The 10,579-nt window shown below is 54.9% G+C and overlaps 1 protein-coding gene across 4 annotated transcripts; it reads left to right on the top strand.

The window, feature by feature from the left end:
* On the top strand, nucleotides 1-7,905 carry CNPY2 (canopy FGF signaling regulator 2). Of its 4 annotated transcripts, XR_005289689.2 has the most exons (7): nucleotides 3-141; nucleotides 1,402-1,603; nucleotides 1,985-2,100; nucleotides 2,789-2,986; nucleotides 3,390-3,486; nucleotides 6,899-7,254; nucleotides 7,584-7,905. XR_005289689.2 is itself a non-coding variant. In XM_038378300.2 (6 exons), the coding sequence occupies exons 2-6, from the start codon at nucleotides 1,504-1,506 to the stop codon at nucleotides 6,058-6,060; spliced, it is 549 nt and encodes a 182-aa protein (XP_038234228.1). In that variant the 5' UTR covers nucleotides 1-141; nucleotides 1,402-1,503; the 3' UTR covers nucleotides 6,061-6,844. The 4 variants fall into 4 exon arrangements, 3 of the variants coding, with proteins under 3 accessions (XP_038234228.1, XP_038234226.1, XP_038234227.1); XM_038378300.2 differs by lacking the exons at nucleotides 6,899-7,254; nucleotides 7,584-7,905 and adding an exon at nucleotides 6,023-6,844 and having other exon boundaries at nucleotides 1-141; XM_038378298.2 differs by having other exon boundaries at nucleotides 6,899-7,905.
* The last annotated feature ends 2,674 nt before the right edge of the window (nucleotides 7,906-10,579 follow it).

Below are 10,579 nucleotides of genomic sequence, written 5' to 3'. Positions count from 1 at the left end.
ACCGGATCCCCGGACTGGGGCGGCGGCGGTGGCGGCGGGTCAGGCGGGAGGTGGGGCAGCCCCGGAGGGGCTGCGGTGGGGCTCGGGAGCGGGCGGACTCAGCGCCCGCCGGAGGAGCGGCGGGGCCGGGACAGGTCTCAGGTGCGGGGCTCTAAGGGGTCGCTGTAGGGTGTATGGGGGGCTCTGTCGGGGAGGGGGGTCGCTGTAGGGTGTATGGGGGGCTCTGTCGGGGAGGGGGGTCCCTGTAGGGTGTATGGGGGGCTCTGTCGGGGAGGGGGGTCGCTGTAGGGTGTATGGGGGGCTCTGTCGGGGAGGGGGGTCGCTGTAGGGTGTATGGGGGGCTCTGTCGGGGAGGGGGGTCGCTGTAGGGTGTATGGGGGGCTCTGTCGGGGAGGGGGGTCGCTGTAGGGTGTATGGGGGGACCTGAGTCCAGGCTGCTCTAAGGGGATGTGTGAGGGGGGCTGTATAGGTGAGCGCGAGTCTTTATACAGGTTTCTATAGGGTGTATAGGGGCATCTGGGTTGGGGGGTCCCTATAGGGATCTTTGTAGGGTGTATGGGGGTCCTGGGTGTAGGGGGCTATCTAGAGACTTAACAGGGAGCTAGAGAGGTCTCTTTGGGGACTTCTGGGGGATACTGAGGGGGCAGAGTGTGGGGGGCGCTGGCAGGAAGTGGGGCACACTGGGGAGCAGATTACAGAACCATGGAAAGAGGGTGTCAGCTGGCCCCTCAAGCCTTCATGATGGGCTGCTGTTCCCTTCTGTGCTGGGGGGATGCTGTGACTCCCCGGTGCCCATCAACCCCAGGGCTGGTAGAGGGGACCTGTGGGCACTTTCTCCATCTCGCTAGGTTCTGTAGGGGTGCCCCGGGATGGCTATGCCAGGGGAAGGGCCACTGACCGATCCAGTAACCAGCAAAGGGCAGCTACAAACTGCCAAACGCTGTGGCCTCCGGCCCGCCGCACAATCCCTGTTTTGTGCTCACAACCTGAGCCCAGCAGACAAACAGCCACTTCTTGAGAACTGCTTTGAAACAGGGAACGATTGTGCCACAGAGCCCTTGGCACTGAAAATGCTGGCCCAGTATGATGGGTTGGGGTGTTGGGGCAGGAAAGGGCAAATCTACCAGGGGGGTTATAACAGGATCAGATAGGATGGGAATTTTAAATGCTGTAGTTATACCAGGGTAAGTTCTCTGTTACTTTGCTGTAGCAGGGTCGTTTCTGGTTTAAGCTAAATCAAAGAGAGACACCCTCAGGCTGGCATAAGCATGGAGGTTATAATGGTATAACTATACCAGTAAAATCAGACCAGTGTTAGACACGGCTCCCAGGTAGACAAGTCCCTAAAAGGGCTGCTGTCGGAACCAGGAGGGATGCAGAGTTTGCTTTGGGTTTCCACAGAGCGCCTGCTGGACCCTTCGTGGCTGAGAGGAGGAGCTGTGATCTGGAAGCACTGAATCCTTCTGGCCTCTCTGCAGGTCGCTGTGGCAGCCTGCGGGGAAGATGAACGGCTGGGTTTCTCACACACTCTGCCTGTCCGTCATCCTGGTGTCCCTGTTGAACAGTGTCCTTGCGTGGAGTAGTCAGGATCTCCATTGTGGAGGTAAAGGGAGCGTTTACAGCTCGGTCTCTGTGTGACAGTCGCACCCCATGCCTCAGTTTCCCTATCAGCCAAATGGGGATCGGGTTAGTTAATGCTAGGTAAGTACAGATTATTGTTAGAGCAGCAGATTCTCTCTCAGGCTCTGACTCCCACTGGGCTAGGCACAGTGCAGACCCTGAGAAGGAGACCATCTCGTTAGTTACTGTACCAGAGTTAGTTGCTGCTCCCAGACGGACGGTGCACTATTGAACTGTTGTTGCTGTATTGCGTTTCTGATGTGCCCAGGGCTGCAGGGGGCAGGCTGGGTAACCGCCGTTTGCTTCTCTCCCTCTGATTCACCATGTGTGACTAATGCAACTGAGTTCTCTCTCTCCTCTCTAGCTTGTCGGGCCCTGGTGGACGAGCTGGAGTGGGAGATCTCCCAGGTGGACCCCAAGAAAACCATCCAGATGGGGTCATTCCGTATCAACCCGGACGGCAGCCAGTCGGTCGTGGAGGTAGGTTGTCTTGCACTTGCCCAGCCTGGTACCTCTCTCCAGCCCTGGGGCGGCAGGAGTCTCTGAAAGATCAGGTTTAAGAGAGGGGAAGGGTGGATGGTAAATTGACAATAAAGCCCTACTGGAAGTAGCAGCCATGTGTTGTGGGGAGAGGGATGGAGAAGGAAGTGGATCCTGAAGATCCCACTTCATTAATTTTTCTCCCCCAGAAAGACTCCAAGGTGGGCTGAGGCACCCACTGGGTGCTATTAACCGTGGAAGGGGGGGGTTCCTCTTCTGATTGGCGGCACTGGAATATGAAGCCAGTTTGAGGGCTGAGAATGGCTCCTCTGTAGTAGTGGCTCTCGCCCTAGAGAAGCAGCATTGGCTGATGTAGCAGGGGGCTGGCACCCAGGACCCCTGGGCTTTTCTGTTCTCTGGAGAATTTGTGGGCAGGGGATGAGACTGGGATTGGGAGTGGAGACTCCTGGGTTCTGTGCAGAGCTGCCCCTCTGGCTCGCTGCGTGACCTCGGCCGAGTTGTTTCGCCTCTGTGTAGAGAGCGGATAGCACTGTCGCCGCTCCCTCGGCCAACGCTTGCAAAGCACGGTTATGACCATGTTGGGGCTCAGTGCTGTAGCTGTCTCATGGGTGAGTGGTACGGTGAATGCACTTGGCCTAGAGTATCAGATCGCTGTGGTTCTGCCCAGGTGCCCTACGCTAGATCCGAAGCTCACCTGACAGAGCTGCTGGAGCGGGTCTGTGAGAAGATGAAAGAGTATGGGGAAAAGGTGGATCCCTCCACCCACCGGAAAAGCTACCTCCGCGTGATGTCCCACGATGGGACCAACATGGACCTTTCTGGGACCAAAATGGACGGGGACGTGACGTCCCGCCTGAAGTTTGCGGTGAGTGCAGAGGCGCTGGGCGTACGTGGGGCTCCCCTGACGTAGCTCAGCTGCCAGTTGAAGGGGGGACCTTGATGACTTTTGATTCTCAGCTGCAGTAGCCCCTGCCCTTCTGGTGCTGGGCACCAGTGGATGAGTGGGAGACACCAGGCTGCTTTCACTAGCAACACTCCAGTGCTTAACCTTGACCCCTCTTCCTGGACTGCAGAGCGCTGACCACTGTGCTTTGCCACCGCAGAGCAGGCCATGGATTGGTGGGGCTGCTGTTTCTGTGACTGGGGCTGTGTCGAGTAGGGCCCAGCCGCAGTTCCACCTCTCTGTCACTGTTGCTGCCCCATGTGACCCCTCAGTGCTAGGGGAGGCAGGATGCAGGTTTTCTAACCTTCTCTGGCCCCCGTTGCAGTGCGAGAGCATCGCCGAGGAGTATGAAGATGAGCTTATTGAATTCTTCTCCCATGAGACGGACAACGTCAAGGATCGGCTCTGCAGCAAACGGACTGGTAAGTGAGGGTCCCCTGCTGCTTGGGGCAGGGGGCTAGTCAGCCAGGGAACGTAAGAACGGCCAGACTGGATCAGACCAATGGTCCATCCAGCCCAGTATCCTGTCTACCGACAGTGGCTCATGCCAGGTGCTTCAGAGGGAATGAACAGAAGAGAGAATCCTCAAGTGATCCATCCCTGCTCACCCATTCCCAGCTTCTGGCAAAAAGAGGCTAGGGACACTTCAGAGCATAGTTTTGCTAATAGCCATTGATGGGCCTATCCTCCATTAATTTATCGTTTTTGAAGCCTAGTATACTGGCCTTCACAACATCCTCTGGCAAGGAGTTCCACAGGTTGATTGTGCATTGGGTGAAGAAATACCTCTTTTTGTTCGTTTTAAACAAACGGAGCCTGGAGGCTTTCGTTCACCTCTAGATGGCTGCCTGGAGGCCAAGCCCAGTCAGCAGTCACCACTCTAGGAGCGAGATGCACCCTTGAACATGGCAGAAGCCATGGGCAGGGCGCAGGGAAGGGGGGGTGCTGCCACATAAAGTATTTACCATGGCTGGTCCCCTGTACTCAATCAGTGTTGTTCCCCACTTCCCATCATGCACCAGTGCTGCAGCATTACCGGAACAGGGTGACTGCAGCGCTCCAGCCCCAAGGAAGCTGTCTTCCAGCGATGGGGAAAGTGATCCCTCTGCAGCAGGTCCATAAGCTTCACTGAGACGTGGAATCACCCACTCCTGAGGCAGCAGCGCGGTGTTGGACTCATCCACGTCACCTTCCCACAACCGCACCTTCCTTGGCCAGTTCCCCCCCCCCCCCCGAGATGTTGATTTAAGGCACCCCCCTTAGGCGTTTTTGTTTTTTTTTTAATTTGGACTGCCTCCCGTTTTATGCTGATTCTTGGAATCAGTGAGTTCATTAAACAGCTAAAACAAGAAGCATGCCGCTGAGCTGCGCTGACTGCTGAAAGCTGTGGGGCTTGCAGATCTGTTCTGATCGATGATCACATGGATGAGGTGTTGGGCTGGGACTCAGGAGACATGGGTTCAGTTCCTGGCTCTGCTCTAAACCCCGTGCAACCTTGGTTGAGTCACTTCTCCACTCTGTGCCTTGGTTTCCCCCATCTGTAACTCTGTCGTAGCGTGCTGGCTAACTCCCCAGATACTCTATTGAGCGCTGTAGAGAAACCATTACAAAAAACTATTCATAAACCAGAAGGAAAGTAAGAAAAGAAGTAATGATACTTAGCTGTTACCCATCGCACATTGTGCGTAGACCTCAAAGCCCTTCACAAAGGACAGCCAGGGCCATTAGCCCCATTTTACAGATGAGGAAACTGAGGCAGAGTTACGTTGACTTGCCCAGGGTCCCCCAGCAGGTCAGCGGCTGGGCTGGGAATAGAGCTGAGGTCTCCTGATTCCCAGTGCAGTGCCCTACCCACTGGACCCTGCTGCTCCAGGCTCTTATCCTGCAGTCGCTGGGTCGCTTTCTGTCAGGAAGCCGTTTCAGGTAGGCTGCAACTGGTCCACTGATGGGATCTGAGTCTAACTTCCACTGTCTTATGCATTTGTCAGTAACTTGCCCTCCCATCCCCTGGCCTCTCCTCTCCTGGGGTGTCAAACCCTCTCCAGAGATATGTTGGGGATCTGGTGCGAGTGCTTTGCAGGAGTGTCCTGGCTCCGTGGGCTCGCTGCTTCTACTGAGGGCAGCAAGTCGGAAGATGTATTTCACGCTGCCTTTTCTAACTGCCTGCAGCTTTTTTGGGAAACTCTAGCTTGTGCCAAGCGTTCCTGAGGCAGGGCCAAGGGACAGTGGCTCCTCTCACAACCAGCCCAACCTCATTTGCGCCGGAGATTCTCATTGGCTGCTAAGAGCAGTAACGGGATTGGAGCAGTCAATTGCTGGGTGCTATTCAAGGACTGGTTTCCCCATCCTGCTAAGTTGTTTTTGGATGGCAGCCCTGGGTGCCGCCTGACCTTTGTTCGTTCTTGTCCAAGCTGTTGGAAAGGGACTCTGGCTTTACACCTCTATCCTCTGATCTCCCTGGACCTGGACACCTGATAGCTCTGCATGCCACAGCGATGTGTCAGTCTTCAGCAGAGAGCTCCTGCCATCTGCGCTGTCTGGGTCAAAGGCCGACTTCAACAGCTCTGTTCAAACAGCCGCATAGAGAGAGAGAGAGAGAAGTGGTCCCTCTGCCGGTCACTGCTGTGCCAGCCAGTCCCTGTTCTCTGGCTGGCAGCTAGATCTTTCAGTCTTCACCTGAGCAGCAGCCTTGTCCTTGGGCTGCACATCCAGCCAGCCCCTTGACTGCTCTGTGCTTCAGCAAATGGCTGAGAGTCGGAGATTGGTCTCCTGTGCCCTCCACCTCTAGGAGGGATGATCTGCCTGTGGAAAAACGAATAAGAGTTAAACTCCGGGTCTTAAATTGTTGACCTCTTGGCCCCTTTTACAAGCGTCAGGATGTTAACCCGGTGTCCTGGCCCCCTCCCAACTAGGCAATTATTTTCCACTGACCTACCGCCCCGTTTCATTCACATACAGACTGCTGCTTTTCTTTCAAGACCGAAGCCACTGTGTGATACTGTACCGTGTTGAACAGCTGCTACATCCCACCCTAGAGGTGGCTGCATTTCAGTGAGGATGAAATTATCCTCCAGGTAGATTAAGTGCTTTGGTGTGAAAGATGCTAGAAATGCTGTAGTCAACAAAGCGGGTCTGTGGTGTTTGGATTATATAGACTGAGAAGCATGTGGGAATCATCTCGCACGTTAAAAGGGACAGGGAAGCTGTAGACCATGCCAGGCCATGAGCTGCTAAGCCAGTTCGAAAGGGACATGCTTGTGGTAGCTGCTATCTGTTTCCTACAGTTGGATAGAAATGTTACTGAAGATCTGATTTGGAAACCGAATCAGCTTGAGGACTGGCAGCAAAATACCAGACTGTAAACTCTGGGGCAGAGCCAGTTGTCTGCAGGTGTAGGAAACTATCACATAGGGACCTGATCCCTGCTTCCAGGTGCTACCGTAATGTAAATAATACAGGGACATTCAGTGAGATCGAAAGGTACAAACTCCTAGCTGAGAAAAGGAAGTACTGTTTACACACGGCACAGTTAGCTGGTGGAACTCACTGTCACAAGATCTGACTGAGGCCAAAAACAAGATTCCGAAAGGGATTAGACATTTGACATGCTAGAGAGACCAGCCAGAGAGAAGTTGGAGCCAGTTGTGTAAGGAACATGAGCCCTGCTGCTTCACTGCACAAACCAACCCCTAACTCATGGGGGGTGGGGCAGGGGGGTCAGGAGGAGATTGTCCCACAACTGTCTCCTGCAGGGTTCTTATCCTTTCTCTGGACCTCGGCTCTGATCCAGTCTGGTAAGTCCCTTGTTCTAACAGCTTGTGCTCGTATGCGTAGATCTGTGCGACCATGCCCTGAACATCCCCCATGATGAGCTGTGAAGTGCAAAGGCCCGGATCAAACTGGACATCCCCTGCAGCGGACTCCTCCCCTATCTGCTGGCATTGCCCTGGGAACCTCGCTGGGTGTCACCTGGAAACCCCAAACTTTGCCTGGGGAAGAAAGCAGGACAGAAACTTCCTTCAGAGGGAAAGACGCTGTTCTTCTCCTGCCCCTCGGGATTGCTTGACTTTCCATCTGCCTTTAAGCTGTCGATGTTTCCTCCCTCATCCCTTCCCCGAGGAGATGGACAGATGTGCCTGTAGAGTCCTGAGTCTGGATTTGACCCCTCGTCCCTCCGCCCACCTACTCTGGTGCTTTTACGTCTTATTTATTTTAGTTGAGTCTTGGGGTGGGAGTGTCAGCTGTTGGGAAGAGGAAAGGGGGCCAGGAACCAGGACTTCTGGGTTCTGTTCCAGCTCTGAGAGGAGATGCTCTCTGTGGGGCAGAGTCAGGCATGGGCATCAGGACTCAGAGTTGCAGAAGGGCTGGTGGAGTGAGACCTCCTGGGTTTTATTCTGAGCAGCAATGTGTTCTAGTAGCTACAGTGCTGGAGCTGGAGTCAGGACTCTGGTTCTGGTCTGGCTCTGTCACTATCTCACCATGACCTCGGGCAACTCACTTCTCTGTGGCTTTTCTGAAGGGCCCAGGGGAAGGGGACTGCACAGAGACTTCTCCACCATCATCCGTCCAAAGGGGACATTTCCAGCCACCAGCAGCAGGAGCAATGAGTATTAAGCTCAAATGACAGCCAGCGAAGACACAGCCGAGTCGGCGCTCTGCTAGCAACGTCTGCACGCGCAGGGTGGAGGGATCCAGTTTTCCAGGGGGAGTCGTGCTACTTTGAAGGGCTTGTTTTTAAATGTCTCAGGTCTGTTTCCTGAGGACCTCTTTCTAGGCTGCAGATTGCTGTGATCTCCGTCGGAGGGCAATAGAATAAACCTCTGGCCACACTGCAGTTGGAACTGCTCGCAATGGTCCTGTTTCCCTGTGCAATGAGGGGTAGGGGTGATTAGTCTGAGCAGTGGTTCTGAATGGCCCTATGGCGCTTAGTCCATGGGACAGTTTTCAGCACTGTATCCTCTCCATGCCAGCCAGAGCTAGCAGCAGGAAGCTGTTAGCAGGTTCAACTATCCTGTGACAGCGTAGCGAATACCGAGGCAAGGGTGGTACCAGTGTTAGGCAATGCCACAGACCAGTGTTTTGCTCCTGCTCCAGGCATGGGTGACAGCTGCCATCTTGGGCAACAGCAGGGCTTAAACCAGTGCCCTCCAGAGCCAGAAGCCTCTACAGCTTGAGCTAAAGAGGCAGGCATGGCAGCTGAGACCTGAATCCTCTGTGCAGCAGGGGATGTCGCACATGCAGGAGTGGCTAAGTCCCAGGGCAAAGGTGCTGGCTGTGTGGAACGTTTCTGGGCTGGGGGTGGGGTGGGGTGCAGGGCTTCTGCAGCTTTACTGGCAATCAGCTGCTTTAATGGCTGTTAAGTGACACACACACACACACACACACACACACCCCCGGTGCCCTGGCTGAGGAGGGGGTGCCCTTGCCACCCCATCCTTGCTGGGGGTGACCGAGTGAAAGCTGCTGTTAATGGGCCCCAAAGGGCCCGCTCTGACCAGGGGCCTGTGATGAACATGGAGGATCTCAGGCTTATACGACCTTTCCCTGGCCAGTGGGGCAGATTCCCAGAGTCATGTCCACCAGGGCAGGTAACAAGTGTCCCTTGGTCCAATTTTCACTGGAAGTGAACGTGGCTGAAGCATAAGGAGCTTGGGGTTGGGTTTTTTGCCTTTGGGACCTACTGCATCAGCCAGATCCTCCATTTATGCATTGTTCCTGCAGTGGGGGAATGAGGGCCCTGACCCCCCAGTCCCACTTCCTCCCTGTCCCCTCCCCTTTGCTCACTGCTCTAGCTCAGCTGCTGGCGTTAACTTGATCCTTCCCTGCTGGAGGGGCTTGCTGGGCTGACGAGGTGTGTGAGCTCCACAAGGAGTTTAACAACCTCACGTTCCTTGCTGGGCCCCCTCCTTTGTCAGCAACACACACAAAGGCAATGAGCCTTTCATAGTAGCCAGTGGCTGCCCTAAATCACTTGAAGCAATAGGCTTCTCAATGCTTGGCTGCTCAGTGTGGTGTAATTGCCTGCCAGACTAGGGGCACCACAAACCCCTTGGGCCCTTGGAAATGACAGGACTCCCAGGGGCACTGCACAGCCCTGTGCGGGCTCGGGGTTGTGGCTGCACCATCAGCCACAATTTGGAGCGGCTCTGAATGGCCTCTGGGCTGGTGCCTTCAGTTCCTGGCTGTTCAGGGAAGGGTTGAGCAAAGGAAAAAGTCCTTCCAGAGGCCAGTCCTGGTAGGAGCTCTCTTGCTATTAACCTTGAACAATAGCCAAGGTTGTCTACGCAGCTGTTGTGCAAATTTGCCTGCCTGCCTGAGGGTTAGCACTAGATCTGAGCAGCCCCAGCTCGGGTCGCTTTGACCTGCTTGCGGAAGGGGCGGTGGTGTTCAGCAGCTCTGCTCTCTAGAGGTGCTGGCCTAACTTGCACCCGGGCCAAGAGTCTGTCTGCAATCACATCTGGGCATGGAGTGAGGCTCGCCCACCCATGCAGGCCCAGTGACCCTTCCAAGGCTGTTTATGCATTCATTTCCCCAGAGAGCTTAGCCAGTGCCAGATGCACGGTAGTTGAGCACTTTGCACCCATAAAACAATAGCTTAGTGTTATCATTAACACCCCTGTTCCCCTTAGAGCCTTTTTTCTCTCGGACCGACAGCAGGTCGCTATGGTCCCTGAGCAGCTCTCTTCCTCGCTGGTTTGCTGCTGTAGCGTCAGCTGTGATTGTGGGCTCTACCACTTTTCTATGCCTGCTGATGGATGCGGGGGAAGATGACTTCTACCAGCAGCACGTCCAACGCTCCCTGACCTCGCCACAGGAGCCTGCCCCCTGTCTCTTGTCAGTGGCTTCTGTCCTGCTGCCTCAACTGCCAAGTTTAAGCAAATATTTGAGACATGAACAAATATTGACCCTTCCACACACCAGAAACAACCCTTTTGCTGAGAGAGCATGTGGCTAGGAGACAAGGAGTAGGTTGCCACATGTTTCACTGCAAGGTCATCAGGCCAGGGCACCAGGGATTGAAAGTCAGGATCAGCTGATGGGAGCTCTGGGCACGGATCTGGTGGCTTTCAGCCGAGGTCCTGATGGGGTAGGTCTCACTGTCACAGAAACCTCCTCCTGGCTGGTGGAGAGGATAAGGTCTGAATGGGCCCTGGAGACTTAACTCTCCCCACCCACCTCCAGCAGTCGAGCAGGTCGTTCCAGCCCCCAGCTTGTATGTGTAGCCTGCCCTTCCTCTGCCCATGGTTCCAGGGTTGCCAATCACCTTCCACTCAGGCATCCTTTTGCTGAACCTCCCACCCTGCCCCACTTCCATTGTCTCATGATCAGTGACCCTAGTTCTTTTTTGGCCTCTCCCCTTTTCAGGAGCTCCTTGCCCAAATAAACCAGCAGCCTTTGCCAGCCCAGGATTGACTGAGAAATTAATAGAGAAAATTTTGAAGCTGCAACTATTTAACCCTCTAATCCAGCAACCCCAGTGAGGCAGGGAGTTCAGCATTTCTTATAGCATGTGCT

The sequence above is a fragment of the Dermochelys coriacea genome, chromosome 20, assembly GCF_009764565.3.
Source record: "Dermochelys coriacea isolate rDerCor1 chromosome 20, rDerCor1.pri.v4, whole genome shotgun sequence".
Lineage (NCBI taxonomy): Eukaryota > Metazoa > Chordata > Testudines > Dermochelyidae > Dermochelys > Dermochelys coriacea.
The sequence above is the reverse complement of the archived record's forward strand: the minus strand, read 5'-3'. Positions and strand labels throughout refer to the sequence as shown.

Coding starts and splice junctions, on each gene's coding strand:
- CNPY2 (XM_038378298.2), top strand. CDS start 1,504: ATGAACGGCTGGGTTTCTCACACACTCTGCCTGTCCGTCATCCTGGTG. Junction 1,604..1,984: donor TCAGGATCTCCATTGTGGAG/GTAAAGGGAGCG, acceptor TCTCCTCTCTAG/CTTGTCGGGCCCTGGTGGAC. Junction 2,101..2,788: donor GCAGCCAGTCGGTCGTGGAG/GTAGGTTGTCTT, acceptor GGTTCTGCCCAG/GTGCCCTACGCTAGATCCGA.